Here is an 18,172-nt window from a genome sequence, read left to right as displayed (position 1 = left end):
ATATTCTCATCCAATAATTGCACAATTTTTCAGTTTCTTAAGCTCCTAATATGCTCTGCTCCACTGTGAGGCTTCAGCCAGGGATGCAACGCGGCTTTCACAACATCTAAGTAAACATGAAATATGAAATTAAACTGAGTTTGAAAAAGTAGGAGAACAATAATTGATATTTTAGTTTTCAGCATCAGGGAGAAATCCCGGAGAAACAAATAAAATGTTTGACACAGATTGGATTAATATACCAGTATATACACATGTTGCCATTGGTGGTGTTCAGTCTTGGTGCTTCCTCTATTTTGTGATAAAGGCTCCTTTTAAACTGTCACAAACTTAAATTATGACAAACTTTTTGCTTTGGTGTCTCATCTCTGAGCTAGATTACCTGTGGGTGAGGCTCCTGACTACCATATCTACCTCACCTGCGCTTCTTTGCTATTGTTCCTTTTTAGGGGGAACAGAAGTCCTATGTTCGCACACATCTCCCACCAGTTGCTGACAGTGCGGAGCCTTGTAACTGGTGTACGTTTTCTTTCACTTTTACTTGCTCTTTCTCCCACAAAGGCGAGTGCCAAGTAGTCTAAAGTAGACCTGCTTTACTGAGAGAGAGAGGACCTCAAACGTAGCTTGCTAGCCTTCTGCCCACTTTAAAAGAAAACAAAGTCTATTTCCTTCAAATGAGATCTAAAACACAGAGTGATTGCAAAGGCAAACAAAGTCTCTATAGTCCTGTGCACTGTAATATAGTGTGTGCTATGAGAAACCAACCTTTTGCTCAGGGTAATGCTGAGAGGTGTGTGGTGACACAGTGGTTCCATATTTCCTAATAACTGCTTCTTTCCCCCTTATTTTTCCCCTCTTTCTCTACTTCCTTGATTTTTGAATGATTCCCCTTCACTCATCTTCTCTTCATACCTGGCGGCTCTCTTCTTTCATACGATGAGCTCATTTTGCATGCAAAATTTTCCCCATCCCAATAAAACCAGGTATTTTGGCTCTGTCATAGTTGATGTGACAGCTGCTGTCATGAAGTGTGTTGTTTGGGAGCTCTATAAACTGACAGTGTCTAAATACCGAAGCAGAGATGCAGAAAACTTCGGTATACTGAGCTGCTGTTGGCTGGGAGTGGCACATATAAATCTATCAAGGGTTCGCATATGAAAAGTCAGTGGTAGATCAGGCTCGACAGTCACCAGTACAGTATACAGTAGTGGATGGTTAACCCCACTCTTCTAGTTTTGGAACTGAATTCCTAAGCCACGCCTGATTTTGTTTTTAGGTCCTCCAGGGTGTTGTATATATTTAAACTGTGTAGTTTGTGATTTTGGTCGACCACCCTGCAGACACTGTAGGAGGAGGCTCCACAGAAAGTTTATTATTGAAGATGCAGACGTGGCATAATAACCAGCACGAACCTTGCATTAATTTTTTTTTCTTCCAATTTGAAGTCTCGTCTGTCCAGGGGATTTTAATTTTTTTTTTTTTTTTTTTTTTAATTTATAAATAGTGCTGATTATAGTCAGACAGTTTCTCAGACATGGATTAAAGCTAGTCCTCAACTACAAAAACATTCAATGATCTCCAATGGAAACAAGTTTCAGTCTAAGACTATGCTTAATCCATGTCTGGGGAAATGAGCCACAAAGTTTGGAGTGGACATGTCAAAGCTTTAAGTTGGCTGTTCATACAAATGACATGATTCTTGTTTGTCACCTCAGTACCCTGCAGACTTACATTTAGCCTACATTTAGCCTGTTTTTCACCAGACTTACATTTAGCCTACATTTAGCCTGTTTTTCACCAGACTTATATTTAGCCTCCTTGACTCACTACTCAAACCCAAAAAGGGAAAGACCATCTCTGAATTGAGGAGGGGACCTAATCTGTCACCACCTTACAATCATGTGATTGCAGCCATTCCCCAATTCTCTGTGAATAGTACTCATGGTCATTGATCAATGGTCATGACAATTTGCAAATTAATGATCATGAAATTGATCTCACAGCCCTTTGTTAATCAGTGGTTCTAGCTTCAGTCATTATGCAAACGTACTGTTTATAAGGTGGAGAAACTGCAGTCAGCTGAGACTGAAGAAGTCACTTGGATGACTGAAAAATGTTTCTCTCCTCAGTTTTACCTCATTGTGGTTCAGGATCTTGCTCTACTTCCTCACTATGCATATTTCTGTTTTTTCACTCATGCTTTTACTTTCTTTTTTTCCCTTCCTAATTAAAATACAGGAACCCGTCCACTGCTTTCTACCAGGCTTTCCGGCCTAGCCGATTACGAGGGTCAAAGCCCATCAACGATAGGTATGAGCTCGGGTGTTTTAACTTGTGTGTGGCCTTGACTTGGCTGGCTGGCTTAACCGGACCCTGTACCCCTTTCACCTTGTGCACCCTAAAGGAAAATGTCCATCTTCAGCAGCCTGTATTCTATTTATGGAGTCCTCAAGTAATTAATTGATTTTACTGATTTCAGTGTGAGCATCTGTCATAAATTTCTAGAAACAATCAGAGGATGATTTATGTCAGGGGTGGAGGAACGCCTGGCCTCAAGGGCCGGTGTCCTGCTGGTTTTAGATGCTTCCTTGATCCAACACAGCTGATTTAAATGGCTAAACTACCTCCTGAACATGTCTTGACGTTCTTCAAAGTCCTGGTAATCAACTAATCATTTGATCCAGGTGTCTTGACCTAGTGTGATATCTAAAACCTGCAGGATACTGGCCCTTGAGGCCTGGAGTTCCCCACCCCTGATTTATATAGTTTACAAGTGACTACAGCTGTACTTTAAATTTAGTGTAGAAAACGATGACCTGTTCTGGTTAAGATCTTATTTGCTTTTCTGATAGATGTATCTATGGATCTATTTCTAAATATACTATTATTTAAACAGCAAGTTTTCAGCCAGAATTAAACCAAAGAATAATTGGCTCCTTGTGTGTCACACAAATTTTATCTGTGAGGGGAAAAGACCAAATCTATCGAATGATTACCAGATTATTAAAGAAGTCCAGACTTTTCTCATTTTATTGAAATAAAAAAGCATAATTTTGGGACTCATTACTGAATTAAACGGCTGGTCAAACTGGACATTTCAGCAGGTGTGAGTGTACAGCACGCAGAAAGCATGTCAGTGGAAGAAGCACTAGAGCTGATCTGGCAGTGTTTCACATCTCTGTGACACTCGGCGTATCTGTGGTCTGCCAGTCACAAGGATCTGGGGCTCAGGTTTCCCTTGTCCCTACGATGTGTGCAGCTAAGTGCCGAAGAGGTTTAGTACTGAGTACTGCAGATCCAAATGTAATAACATGACCGATGTTTTGGTAAGCCTGTCATCGGTATGATCAGATGAGAAGTTGGTGATTTTACAAATGTGTTTTTAAGCTTAAGCTTAATTCTCAACTTTTAAAAGCTCATCCTTTAAAAAAAAAAAAAAGTCCATGTCAGAGCTGTGGCATTGTGCTTGTTACTAACATGCCTTGGCTTTCAGCTGATTTATATTAACCATAAAGGACGGGATTATGTGTAAATTTGAGAACTGTTTTTTAATTTTTAAATTAAAAAAAAAAAAAAGTATTAAATCCACTGTTCCAGCTCCAACAAATGTGTCTTCAGGGAGAGCTCGATTTTTCTTGTTACCTTTCATAGACTACAAAGATGAGAGAAATTGCCAGAGTAATCAAAAATAACTTTGACAGGTCTAATAAAAGAAGAGACAATATCTTCAATTCAAAAACGGCTACACAAAGGTAGCTGTCCTCATGTTGGCTCAAACCAAAAAATGTAACATTTAATTATTTTAATATGTTAGAAGTTACTAGATTAGACATTTTTGTATAAATTTCTAGAGTGTGGCCACATTCATATATTTGATTCTTTTATAAAATGCGTACTACTGGCGATCATTTAATTAATTTATTTTTTTTCTTCATTATTCTCATTGTTCCACCACCAAGACAAGAGCTGAAGCACAGGTATGTGCTCTTTTTCAGAGATTACAGTAAAACTCCCAAGCTGAATTTTATGAAATTGCATAACTACGGATTTGCTTTGAGTTGCTAATGAAAAATATCAATCAACACATGCTGTTATTATCATGTTGTATGTATATATCTGTATGTTTACTTTGCACGAACATTGTCACAGCGATTATTAACATCTATGTTTTTAAAAAACCTTTTTTCCAATTCCTTGGATTTTAGGATATATACTATGTTCATTTCATCGTCTCCCTGTGAATGTGATGCTAACTTATCCGTTTCACTCGGGGCTAAATATGGGATGAAGAATTTGAAAATCTTGCTTTATTTAGAATTCAGGCTTCATTTTCTGTGTTTAATGATTTGTTTTTTAATGAGCTATTTGTTTCGTTGCATAGGTACCTGTCAATAACGCAGACAAATGAATGGCGCTTGTTTTGACTTGGGAATCCGTGGTTTGCATTTACCATAAACAGTTTCTGTTCCCATGTGCTCTCTCATGGAAGCTGCCAACAGACACCGGCAAACAAACTTTGAAGTTGAGGTGTATTTATCGTTTAAGTCCTTAAACATGCGGTTGACTTGTTATGTCATGAAGTGATGTGCAGAAAATTCTGAGGAGTCTTGGGAATAAGCAAGAAAATAAAGATGACTTAATAATGCCATATATTAACATATTTACCCTGTGATAAATATGTGATGAAGGACTTGAGAGGTCGATTTTACAATTCTTGAACTTTGAATGATTTTTGTTTAAAAATTTAGTTCTTGGTGACATCTTGATAATATATGCAATTTTAGTCAAGGATTGATGGATTTTTAAAATTGCATCACTAGATGAGAGACAACTGTAGTTTATCAATGCTTGTGACTTTAAACCTCTGTTGCCAAGTGACAGTAAGTGGCGGAGGGATTGGCAACCAATCAGACATTGTGTGTGACATACTGCATTAAGCATGAGATCGTCCATATGACCTAAATAAGGGTCCTTGTTTACTGAACAACAGTAGCAGTTGAGCAACAGTGCGTCGTCACAGCTGGCAAAAGACTCTGTGCTTCTGTTTGTTCCTCATCCAGCTCCGCTTTGCCTCTGGGCTCTGAGAGTAACAGTGCAGCTTTATTCAGAACTTTTCAACTAACCGCAGGTAAACCTGAGGGAGACGCCTCATTCCACCTCCCTTTGTCCCGAGCCAGCTCTCCTGCAAGGTTGGACTTGTTGGAAATGAAGAGGGGAACTGCACACAAACAGTTTGAGGGCCCTTTAAAGCATTCCTCAAAATGAGTGGGTTTGTGAAAAATGTAAAACCTCAGTTGGGCACAGTGCCTGCTCATCTTCTCATTTTTAGACAAGTTTCTGCTTCGCTGTGGGGATCAAAACGTATCGGTGCCAAATCTTCTGCTGCTCTATCAGCAATGTGGAGCTTGTGGCATTACAACCCGAATTAGTTTTAAAACCAGAGGTTGCTGATAGCCTTTTGGAAACCTGTGGAAAAACGCTGCATTAGAAATTTTTGCTTGTGAATAAAATAAAATGCGCAAATGTTATTTTAATTTTGAAAACACGAAACTCGAAAAACACTCAAAGGCACCCATATAGCTTTTTCTTTTCTTTTTTTTTCTTTCTTTTTTTTTTTTTACATCAGGATACAGATTCAAATTTGGAAAGTTGTGTAAACTGAACAGAATTTCTAATATGGATCCATAAAAGCAGTGGCAGTGAATTTGTACTTATTGTATAATTGTACTACAAATGTGCATTCATGTGTAACTTTTTTCCCCATTTGACATTCAATTAAATTCAATTTTATTTATATAGCGCCAAATCACAACAAAAGTCGCCTCAAGGCGCTTTATATTGTAAGGCAGACCCTACAATAATACATACAGAGCAAAAACCCAACACTCATATGACCCCCTATGAGCAAGCACTTTGGCGACAGTGGGAAGGAAAAACTGCCTTTTAACAGGAAGAAACCTCCGGCAGAACCAGGCTCAGGGAGGGGCGGGGCCATCTGCTGCGACCGGTTGGGGTGAGAGAAGGAAGACAGAATAAAGACATGCTGTGGAAGAGAGACCGAGATTAATAACAAGTGATTCAGCAGAGAGGTCTATTAACACATGTCATCTAAGATATTCAGTCTTGGATTTCCCATGCAGTAATTTTATTTTTTCAATTTTCTAAGTGCTAATAAGAAGTATAACCACAGGATGCAGAGTTTTTTCTAAACAACATTTCACAAACTCAAAGTCTCACTGGTCCATAGTTGATCCCCTACAGCTCTGCTTTAGTCTTCCCTTGTTAAAAACTCTGCACACACATTTATTTTTTAACCTAACGAGATTACAACTTGAACTCTGCTTTTGTAAACATAGCAGGAAAGCGATCTATTGGTCCGTGCTGAATGGATTTATTATAAGGCTGTGATTAGTCCCACGTAACCCACAGGCAGCAACCCTTTTACAGTCCTCTGTCCACAAAGATCAACTCGATGATTATGGATAATAAAGAATAGACAGATTTATATTTGGTCAGAGAACACCTGATTGGTGGCCTCAGGCCCAGCCAATGCTCAGCCAGTGGGGAGTTATTTAAACCAGATCAGATTTGTTAGCACTGTTTATGGCTCAGAAACGAGCAGTCATTATTGGGGAGAGGAGCAAAGTTTAACTCTTGAATGCTGAAGTTTCACTTCTGATGTGCTGACTGGACAACACTGTCATGGTAAACTTCTTTATCAACTTAGCTGCAGTTGCCTTCAAAATATAACTGAGAAATATAACTTTTATAAACTGTCACGATTTATTGCACCTTTGTTATTACTTGGACTTACCTCGGATTGTAATTGCCAAAAGCTGGGGGGGGGCTTATCCTCAGAAGAGCCATCCCAATATATTTGCAGTGTCTTATCTGTTGAGGAAGTAAAGTTACCTTTAAAAAATTAAAGGTTACCCAACAGCTGTGTGGGAGCCAGGACAGGACTGTACGTGCACAGAGCGCGGATCTCAAATGTGACACCTTTTTTTAGATTCGTGGAGAATTTGATGGATGGCAGTCATATCCATGAAAGATCTTAAAGCTTGCATAACACACCACTTGTCACAAAGATTGTACTGTTTTAGTGGCGGCATTTTCATTCTGGCTACTTTATCTTTGGAAGCTGCTGACATTTGATCTGTATTTATCCAGGAAGGGTTTGCTGAGCACACACAGGCCTTTCCAACATCGTGTCTGCTAGAGCTCGGACAGTTAAAGACATTCACACTTAGGAGATACCCTGATATATAACTATAGCCACCGACTGACCATGAAATTACCAGCTGAACCACCTTGAGGTCAGACTGATATATGATTCATAGTAGGCGATGGACATTGGCAGTTATTGGTCAGAAAATGCTAAAAATGGCTGTTTTATTTTGTATCACATTTTGTCTGCAAAGTCACCAAATTAAAAGCCTGTGTCCTGTTTTTTGAGGAGGAGATTAAACAAATAATTAACACTACCAAAGATAAAAATTAAAGCACAGTGATTTAGTTGGTGTTAAGTAGTCACATTGAACTTGCCAGATTTTCTTTTGGTTGCTTTTAAAATGCAATGTTTAGAACATTAAACGTCAGCGTTTTCCAAAAGTCCCCTTAAAGTGTCACTGATAAAGGCACTGACATGTGTATTAGGGGTAATTAGACTGTACTACCTAACGACATTATTCTGACCCACACCCTTTGCTTCAGAGAGTAAACCCAAATGAGGCTGAGTCCTTGATCTTGTGATAAATGCTCTCCTGAATACAGAGGCCCGTTAACACTGAGGTGCCGGGATTTTTCCATTAAAGCCTCAGGAACAAAACTATTACGTATGCACATTCCAGCGGGGGTCTTAATCCAGATTGAGACAAACAAGTGGCGAAGCTCAAGTCTCTCAGGCGTTGAAAAAGTGTAATTTGATATTGCAGCACATTGTGTTTAGGTAATTATGGTCAGAGGACCCTTGAGCTGCATTCCCACTGTTTGCATATGGGTTTTGATGGATTTCTGTAGGAGCTGTAGAGGTCGAGTACAGTCGCCATTAACAAACAGCCCTGCTGGTGAATTTTTTTTTTAGCCTCTTTTTAAAACTCACACTTTCTAGTGGATTTCACAGTACTCTACTGTTTTAGGACACCTGAGACGTTTGGAACTTCTGCTGGTCCGTTTGCTACTTATCGCCTGCCCCTTTTCCTGCAACAATGCAAAATGTTAACCTTCACTAGCAGTAGTTAGTTGTAGATGGGGAACAGATTGCAGATGTTGCTTTGGTGAGCTTGTTCCCTAAACCAGCAGCTTTTGTCTAGTTGAATTGTGAACGTGCTACAGTGGCCTACATGTGTACGCGACTGGTCACTTGATATGTTTTCATGCTTGTTGGTAGGTACGGATATCACGTCTAAGACTGTGCTTTGAAAAAAGAGGCCTTCTGTGGACTGCTTAAATTAACAGTGATGGACGAAGTTCATCTGCCGTCTGAAGAATTCAGATTTTATCCTGTCTTTATAAGCCCCCGAGGGACTTGACTGCTTCTCATGCTCCCCCGTCATCCTGTTTTGTTTACCAAGATGTCTGCTGGAGCTGTCCATGTGGTGGAAGGACGGGCCGGTTCCCTTCCAGTCACATCGCGTATGTTACACGAGGAGCTGCTTGTGCAGCAGTGTAGCGATATTGCGCAACAGATGAGGTTGCAGTGGGACAACTCCTCCGGCCTGTTTACGAGGAAGCGCTGTGGCAGCAGACACGCCCACTTGTGACTTTGATTTAGTGTTGGAGAAATAAAACTTCCCCGTGGTCTCTCTTATTTTGTTTAGACTCCATTGTGTCAATATGGACCACCCCTTATATAGACATGCTCCCAACAATACAGCATCCAAATATGCGCCATGTTCACAGGCTCGTATTAACATACTTGTTGCATCCTGCGATTGTCATAGTTGTTTGAAGCTTTGCAGTCCATGGAGGGCAGAAGTAGTTTGTCGAGATTGTTTTCTTTGGGGATTATTTTAGTTCAGTATGCAAATGTATGTGCTTGCAGGAAAAATAAACTGCTGTAAACCACAAGAATTCCCTGTGGGATGTGTAACCTGTTTCTCCCCTTTTTAATATTCCAGTTTCAGGTTATTTTCATGAAAAGCGTTGAGGCTGTGTTGACTCACATGTTTCACACACATTAGAATGTAAATGGTGCTCTTCCTGATAACTGATTTCAATATATAAAATTTTGACTAATGAGTTTCTAATTGCAGTTTTACTAGTGAATAAAATGTTTTATTTGCGTGACAGGAAATAATCTGAAACTGTTTCTTAGGATACAGATTAACTTCAGCTTCACATATGTGAGGATTTGATTTATTTGGCTGATGCGATCAGAAACTGAAAATCTAAACAAATCTAAAAGTTTGAATAAGATAATCTGAAACGGTAATGCCTTTTCTTTATTTCACCCCAGAATCATCTGAAATATTATAGATTTATCTGTTATGAAACAAAGCCTTTAAATCTAAGGATATATGATCAAAAGAAACTAGAACCCACGTCCACACATCAAATCCAGCTATAGAGACATATTTCTAAAAAATCTGTTCATGTCGGCAGACATTGCATTGACTGAAATCCAAGTTTCCTCTTCTTTTTGTTTTTCTTTTTTTACTCCCTGTTTCTGTGGAAAAACTGGATATGATCTGATTGATTTAAGCAGATGGGTAAACATGAGGGGCTCACAGGTCTGCTGCTGAGAACGCCCTGTTGCAAAAATACTGGTTTCTTTGTTTTCAGAGTGAGTGATCATTTAGTTGAGCAGAGTGTTGTGGAGCCTGCTTGGTTGTTTGCTGGGTCACGCAGTACTTTTGACCCTTTTCAGACAGATAAATAGAGAATTGGCCCCCTGTAGCTCTGATGGAGCAAAAACATGCTTTGTTTTGTATTTTCAAATTAATTTTACAGCTGCGTCATGATTAAACATAAACTCCAAGCTGATTTGTGCCATAATAATGAAGTCATAGCTAAACTGCTCTCTTCCTGAAGCTGCTGAACTTTTGAATTGCAGCTAATCGGGGGCCTCTGCTGACGCCAACTGGCGCAGTGGCCAAACTACACCCTCCTGTCTTTTCAAACAAGCGGCCGGCTGCAGCCAGCGTTTGCATCGGAACGAGAGCCACAGTGAGTTGTCAGCGAGCACACTCATCTGTTGTTGCAGCCCCCACCCTCCAGCTATTGTTTTGAAATATGATCGTGGAGGGGGGTTATTACTGTAAGACAAAGGTCTAATTTATTCAGCTGCCTTCCCCCACAGAGTGTGTTTATGTGCTTTGGGACGGGGATGAGTGCCGGTGCATTTGTGGCCCTAATGGAGAACACATTGGATTTCTGGTGCTGGAAAACAGTGTGTGATGATTTAGGGAGTTCGTTTTGCTCCTGCACGTGTCTGCTGTGATGTACATGGATCCAGGTAGAGGGTGGGTACACCGTGCAGTGTAAGAGGAGATGGGCTCGGTGTCAAAAGGGAGGCATGCATGGTAGAAACTTTGTAGCCAGCCCTGGTGGCTGTGACACAGATGTCTGCATTTGAATGCACTGGCCTCGGGGCCGGAGGTGGCCAGAACTGGAATGTGCTGCCTAGTGGTCCCGGAGACTTTGTTTGCGGGGTGGTGAGTACATTTGTACTCTGCTGCAGTCTGTGGGGAAGGCCCGTGTTGAGGTTAACACAGCCAGTGGTCCTTATATAAACCACCACATGTCTTCTTCCTTGAATAAAATATACAGTTTGCTTTGTTTTCCTTGAACATGGAATGACAACAACCTGTTTCTTCCTTTCTAGCTTTTTCTTTAACTCTTCAAGTACAGATTGCACAGCCAAACTTCTTTTTTTAGTTCAACCTGCATGCCTCTTGTCTTTTGCTATTGATAAAAACACATTCCAGCCAAAGCTCGTGGACATATCTCTTTCACTGTCCCAGATGTGGAAGTGCTTAGTTCAAAGGGAAGAATGTGTTCTGTTGCTGCTGCCGTCATCTATCGACTTTAAAATCACATATCTGAATGAGATTTGTGCTGGAATGCAACTCATTTACCTCACCGTCATTACACAAGTACATCTCTGACATCCGTCCATCCCTTTGCTTCCGCTTGTCCAATTCAGGGTTACGGGCAATGGAGACGCTTGAGGCTCTCCCAGCAGTCAAAAAAAGCCGGAATGTGGGGGTACACCCAGGCTGCCATTCTTATCGCAGACATCTCTGACTAATCTTAGGCGTGTAGTTAAACCATTTTAGGTGCTCGGTAATCCACTGAGTGACTGGAAAAATAAGCGGGCAGTTTTAAGTCATCTCATGTTTTAATCTTGGTGTTTTTACTGGAAATGACAGAGGAGGAAGGGACTGCTTTGCTAATGTAATTAGCCAAAAAGGACATGAATTTATTCCTGTGATGTTTTAATGCACAGTCTTAATGTGATCAATAAAACTACCTTCTTATTTGCCTTTGTGCAAATTAAAAAATTAAACTGTTGTTTAATTCTCCTTGTTGTGTTGTATGCACATTTTAACTGTCAAACTGCCCAAAGTTTGCCTCAAGATTTCAAGGAATAAACGTGGAGAAACAGGGCTGCAGAAGCCTTGTGATGGTGCAGATGGAGTTTAAGGCACTAACACAAGACATAGGGTACATACAGAACTGTGCCTTTCCTTGATATGTTCCCGTGTGCCTCTGGAGTGGCTGTTCCGCACGTACGTTTCAGCTCTGAATAATGTAACTTGTGAAAGAGGCTTCTCGGAGTAAATGAATGGTGGGAGGAGGCGGCGAAGGCTGAACTCCGCCTCACCATGTGACCAAGCAGTGGTTTTAAGAAACCGTGAGCCTCCACTCAAACAGGACAGTTTGTTGTGTTTGTTACTCAGTAAGAAACGTGTAGCTGCGAGAAAACTTCAGGAACCATGCGCTGCAAAATGAGCTACAGCCTGCCCTGCTCGCCGGGAACATCCCCGCCACATTCAGGACGTTTGGTGGCCTACAGAGCCCGATGCGTAAGGTAAACACCTTTAAAAGCTGTTTCTGTGTCCGCGCATGTGGGCTTATTTTACGCGTGCCCATCGAGACCGCGTGTGGAGTTTTTACGGCGTCTTTGCGTTACTAACTGAAAACGTTGACATATTTTTATCTTTTATTTTTTAAATCTTACTTACTAACTACAGACATTTGGCTCCTTGTCGGTGTTTTTGTACGTAATTTGAGAGTTGCTCGATGGCCATTTGCGCTCATTTTGTCCCCCGCATAGTTTGAGGTGTTTTGCCAGCAGCTGTTTCGTGTGTTCACCACTCTCTTCCCGAACATGTGGCATCTGTTTGATCTGTGTTTATACTACGTGTCCCCCCACGAGATGCCGACGGAGCCGTACACTACGTGCGCTCCAGCACGCAGGGTGTAAATGATGGATAGACTGGTGCCAAGCTGATGTTAGCGCAATGTGCGATTTCCACGTTTCTTTCTTTTTAAAAAAATCTAATTATGTTTAAAAAAAGATGTAAACATAACGTAACAATTTTTTTTCTTAACTTAAGCTCCGTACAACCCCCAACCTCAGTACACAATAATTGTGCGTCTGTATTTAATTCAAAGGAAACTGCTTCACATCTACTTTTATCTTGTGTAATTACACATTCTTATAACGTTAATTTTTTTTTTCAACATCGTGGAAGCTCTAAAAATAATAATTAGAGGCAGTCTGCACATTGTGTTCCGTCTGCTGCTCCAGCTCCCAGTCAGAGCGCCGTCCAGCGGCTCCAGAACACATCGATTGCTTTTGTTTTCGCTCCACAGCGGAGCAGGGCGGTGATCGTTCAAAAACAAAAGCGCTGTTGTGGAGGAGGTTAAAAGGCAAACGGTGAAAAGTCGGCGTCGTTTGGTTTCATGAGGATTTGTAGCACGGACTCGTAAGTTAATCGTCTTGTGTTTAAATTAAACGTTTAATCATCGCTTCCTGCTGGAAAAATGGTGAGATGTAAAATAAAGGATCGAGCTCCTCTGAGGCCACATGAAGATGTTTTTATAACGATGTGAGAGGCAGAGAGGAGTTAAGTGGGTGCTTGGTATTTTATGCAGATATAATTTAGAAAAGAGAGCGTGTACTGATGATGTAAACTGATTACCGATGGCAGGACCAGTACTAGGCGGAACACGTTTTGGAAGACTGACCAGACTCCCTGTCTGCCATGCAGAGATGCTATCTGACCTGGATATATGTGCAGATAGTTGCGTTTTGCTTTAGCTGTTATAACAAGTGGATTTTTGTCTTGGTTTCTCTTGGTTGCTGCTGTGCTCTGATTCACTGGTGGCACATTTGAATGTGGAGTCGGACAGCTGTTTATACTGAACAGAGACTGTGAGCCATGAAAGCCAACATACAGCAGTATGGAAAGTTTCTGGAAAGGTTCACTTAATGCAGGCATGTAGAGCAACGGCTTCAAGTCTGGGTTATAAAGCTGTTGCTGAAACAGAGTTTGGTGTGTATAACAAGACATGTCTTCACCTTCCACCCCAATCTTTCCCGTGCTTCTGATCTCTGAAAACGGCATCACGTTTGTAGCATGCCGTCTTGCATTTTTGCCTTTCCAAACATGGGCCCTCTGCCAGTTTGTGCTAAACACAATGGAAAATTCACTAAAAATAGTACGGGTTTTGTTTTTGCTTTGTTTTTTTCCTGGTCTAATCTCATTCTCTAGAAGCTAATCTGCACGAGTGAAAATGCTCGAGGGTTTGTTTTGATTCACCTGAGCGATGCAAGTGAAATCTCAAGTTGTGGGGGAGCCACTTTTGGCACTTGGTGAATGTGAAATGTCCGATGGGCATAAGCAAGATTGATATCTAAACTTCCTCCTCTTCTCTCCACAGTGCATCGGGAGCCAGCGTCGTTGCCATCGATAACAAGATTGAGCAGGCAATGGTGAGTTTTTCCGCATATTTAGTGTCATATCAGATTGGATCCTGTGATATGGATTCCTTGCCAGTCTGTACAATGACATGTTTCACAATAACTTTTACTCTGCTGATGTTAACATAAGTGGCTGAAAGAGGATGAACGTGAAACATCTTGTAGAAGGAAACGGAGAGGAAAAATGAGCCTCAGACCAGCCCAAGTATTTAGCGTCTGTGCTGCTGGTCCCTTTTGATTGACAGGGGATTTGTTAAAAAGCAGCTGCAGCAGTGACGCCTTGGTACAAAGACCACTGTCATTTTTGTGTGCTAATTATAGTTTGTCCTCACTTTCAGGATCTGGTGAAGAGTCACCTGATGTATGCTGTTCGTGAGGAGGTGGAGGTGCTGAAGGAGCAGATCAAGGAGCTGTACGAGAGAAACTCTATGCTGGAGCGCGAGAACGCCGTGCTGAAGTCGCTGGCCAACTCGGAGCAGCTCAGCCATCTGACCAATCAGCTCACCCATGGCAGCAGATCGCCGCCACTGCAGCAGCAACACCCGCTCGTCACAAACAGCACCCCCTCTCTGGTTCACCACGAGGGAAGCCAGAGCGTCCCTCATCAGCCCAACATCACCTCAGCGTGATTCCCTCTTTATAAACTGTCAGAAACACACGTCCCACGGACAGGAGTCTGTTAGCAAAGGCAACAACTAACTACTACCGTCCCCTTAACCCCATACAGCAAATGGACTCTGCTCTGTGTTCAAAGTGCTCCACTTGAGGACAAATCAACAAAGCAACATCTGTGTTTGTCACTGAGAGCCGTGTTTCAGCGTGTGCTGATGTCATCAGGCCTTCACATTATTTAAGACATTTACCATCCTGTGCAAAGTCTTATTCAGGCCTTGTGTTTGGCTGCAACAGAGCTGAAAAAGGAGGAGATGAGGGGCAAATGGGTGGGGGGTGAGCAGGGCAGCCATTGTGCATTTAAAAAAAAAAAAGAGAAAAGAAACAAAAACCAACAACTGCATGTTGATGTTGTGTAGGGGATGGCAGGGGTCAGAGGGCACAGAGAGCTGGATTTGTTGGGGCAACAAATGGGGGAAGACAGCAGCGTGTCCCTGCCAGGGTCCAGAGGGGTGACGAGGATCCTTGGAAACATCCAACACAGACTGACCTCCCAGTGTCTGCACCCAACGTCACTGCAGGGCTGGAAGAGGCCAAGAGTGCAGAGAGGGTGATGGAGAGGTGGTTTGGAGGATATGTCCTCCCTGAGCGCAAGAGGACGCCACCGGCAGGCGGCTCAGCTCGAGCGGATTGAGCCGACAGCCTCGGCTTGTTATATGCTGCATCGAAAAAGCTTGTGTTGTTCTCAGAGCCACCATACGTTTGACATGAATCATAATAAATTTTCATTAGTTCAGTTTTAGTATTTGCGTTTATTTATTTCAGGGCTGCTATTTTCATAATGTAAATGAACAATGTCATGGAGATGCTTATTAAAAAACAAAAAAGAAACCTTTTTTTTCTTTTTGGTCTTTTGGTATTTAGAATCTGTCGGGTATTAAATTTGATAGATTCTTGCAACTTGTAGTTCTCAACAGGTAGGCAATAAGTTTCCAAAAAAATAGACTTCTTTTTTTTGCCTCTTCATGAAATAGTGCTAACACTAAAGCTGCGCTTACATTAGATGAAATCCAGGTTGAATGTATATTTTGTAAAGTGTAAAGTATTAAGAGCATGGGCAGTTTGTACGGGAGAACACCTGTTGTTTAAGATAAGTAATATGTGATGGGATGTTTTGATAAAGAAAACTGTTGATTAACTTTTTTCTAGACTTTCTTCGTCAAAACGAAATGAATTTGCTGGGTTTGGCTTTGGGGGGGATGAAAAGCTGTGAAAATTGTTTGACCTACTTTATAACCAAAGACACAAAGCTGTGTAAGTCTTTCTTTTCCTTTCCAATCCTTTTTTTTTTTTTTTTTCTTTTTTAAGAAAACGCGCACTTATATATTTTTTTCTACTTTCTCCTTCCTTGTGCTTCTTTGTCGCCATTTTGCATATTCTGCGTGATCTGTAATCAAACCACTTTGGTACCTCATAGTTTTTATCCAGAACTCTTGTTTTTCTGTTGAATGAAAATCTGAAGGTTTCTGAGAGAGAAAATGGATAGGAGGTTGGAGTAAGTAGCTGATGGTGTGAGTTAGAAGAAGAAGAATGGAAGGAAAAGTCTGGTGCATGAGGCGGGAAAAGGAGCAGTTTTTGTTTTCATCCAAATGCTGTTAAATTTCATATGCATTGCGAAGGCTTTGTTACATTGCAGAGTTTGATGAATGCACCATTTAATTGTAATGCACAACAGTTTGCTTACAGTGGAAAAAACACAAAAACTAAACAGCAATACTTGCAGCAAAATGAAACAATCCAAACTATTAAACATTTCTCACTTTCAAGCTGGAACTCAATCAGCTGTGTATGAGCATATTATGGGATATCCTGTCTGTAATCGCGTCTTTTGTGCCTCCTCTGCTGACGCTTGCTGTCAGCAGGCCATCGGCGTCTTTCTCTGTGGCTTAGAACCAAATTGCTTGGTAATTGTACAATCAGTCATTTTTCTTTTCTTTTTTGGCAAATGGGCTTCTCTTTTTTTCTGTTCTTTCATTTGAAGGAGATACCGTGTACATGCCAAATGTACTGTATGAAAGTGATCACTGAGCCTTGGAGAAAATATCTTAACGATGCCCTTGTAATGTGCTGTTCAGACAATTTTAGTTTTCGGTCAACGACAACAACAAAAAAAAGATAATAAATTACTGTTTTATTATGAGAATGTCTTCATGTGTGTTCATTCTTCCTTGACATATCCCCGTGTTACGAAAGTGTCACCCTTCCAGCATTACTAAGAGGCTTTTTTTTTTTTTTTTTTTAATGTAAGCAACAAAATTACAAAATAAAATTAGTCACGTCCTGTAATTTCACCTTAAATCATAAACTTACTTTTTTTTGCCTTTTGCCCAAATCTCTTTTTTCCTCCCAGAGTGTCAAACAGGCAAAATTACAAAAGGAAAAATTTGCTGCAGGTTACACGGGTCCTGCAAGGGAACAAATACAGAAGTGAATTCGATGATGGCAGAAAAGCTGGGTCAACCTGAGAGTTGGCTCATTAACGTTTAGTAATTGTGTGTACGGTGGTTGTGTTTGAACAGGCGCAGAAAACATTTGTCACTTCAATTTTCCTGTGAAACTAATATAAACATGGCAAACTAAACTTCATTAGGTACACCTGTTCACAATAAACCTTATATGGGTGAAAAGTTACAAAAATAAAAAAAAAGGATGTGGAGAGTCAGATATGCACACAAAGCAACTACTACTGACAAGTACTTGCATGCTAACCTGGCACCGCGCTGTAGTTATATAACACTTACCACACACACTGGAACGCCGCATCCCTTCATCCCCCCGAGGTTTGCCTCCTAGGAGACTTATCAACAATACAATTACAAACCTCTACTGCTAGAATTCTCTGCACTACTGTGTGTATGTATAAAAGCTGTCATTGTTGGATGGTCTATATCTGTGTGTTAGTAATGAATTAATAATAGTGTATTATAATGATACTGATTAATGGAATATCTTATTTACCCTCCACCCCGTTCACAGTAGCTGGAGCTTGAGTTCAATGATTTGGTCAACTTGGAGAGTGGGCTGCTTGGGAGGGGCTCCAGCTCACTTTCATCATCAATCCTGTGAGCAGCACAGAATTCAGTGTAACATGATTGACAGCCCGCTTATTATGGGCTCATTTGGGTCTCGGGACTGTTAACGGGGGTGTGTTCAGGGTTGACTCTCTCCCGTCAGGTCTGGGGTCAACTCTGCTCTGTAGCAGCGAACTTGTCTCCAAACTGACGTGTCCCATAGAAAGACAGTAATACAGAGGAGAATTTACACTCCATGAAAAAAACAGTATTGCTGTTGACCTGGGTAACCTCTTCCAGCGAAGCTAACCTCTGGGTATAGCCTCCGAGTTGGCTCTCCGTCATTCCAGTGCTGCTGACTTGGGGACTGTTAGTTATTCCATATATTCTTCTGCAATATCTTTCTTAATTTTACTATTCTTTTTCTTCCTAATTCACTATTGTTATTATAAATATTATTATTTTATCTTCCCCTCCCTTTTCCCCAGACTGATACGAGGAGCCTCACGCTCACCACTTAGCATCGCTGCCAAATTCGTCAGCAGTGTCTTATCAT

At 41.1% G+C, this 18,172-nt stretch overlaps 1 protein-coding gene across 3 annotated transcripts in view; it reads left to right on the top strand.

Moving 5' to 3' along the window:
- tsc22d2 (TSC22 domain family 2) overlaps positions 1–16,745 on the top strand; it is a 32,640-nt gene extending 15,895 nt beyond the window's left edge. The window contains exons 2-5 of one of the 3 annotated variants that reach the window (XM_005459884.4): positions 2,239–2,310; positions 3,960–3,977; positions 13,894–13,945; positions 14,272–16,745. In XM_005459884.4, the coding sequence (XP_005459941.1) occupies positions 2,239–2,310; positions 3,960–3,977; positions 13,894–13,945; positions 14,272–14,562 (433 nt within the window). In that variant the 3' untranslated portion in view covers positions 14,563–16,745. The remainder of the gene's footprint in view (positions 1–2,238; positions 2,311–3,959; positions 3,978–13,893; positions 13,946–14,271) is intronic. The other 2 variants (XM_005459885.4, XM_003455360.5) reach the window with 2 other exon arrangements.
- The last annotated feature ends 1,427 nt before the right edge of the window (positions 16,746–18,172 follow it).

The sequence above is a fragment of the Oreochromis niloticus genome, linkage group LG15 (genome assembly GCF_001858045.2).
Source record: "Oreochromis niloticus isolate F11D_XX linkage group LG15, O_niloticus_UMD_NMBU, whole genome shotgun sequence".
Taxonomy (NCBI): domain Eukaryota; kingdom Metazoa; phylum Chordata; class Actinopteri; order Cichliformes; family Cichlidae; genus Oreochromis; species Oreochromis niloticus.
The sequence above is the reverse complement of the archived record's forward strand: the minus strand, read 5'-3'. Positions and strand labels throughout refer to the sequence as shown.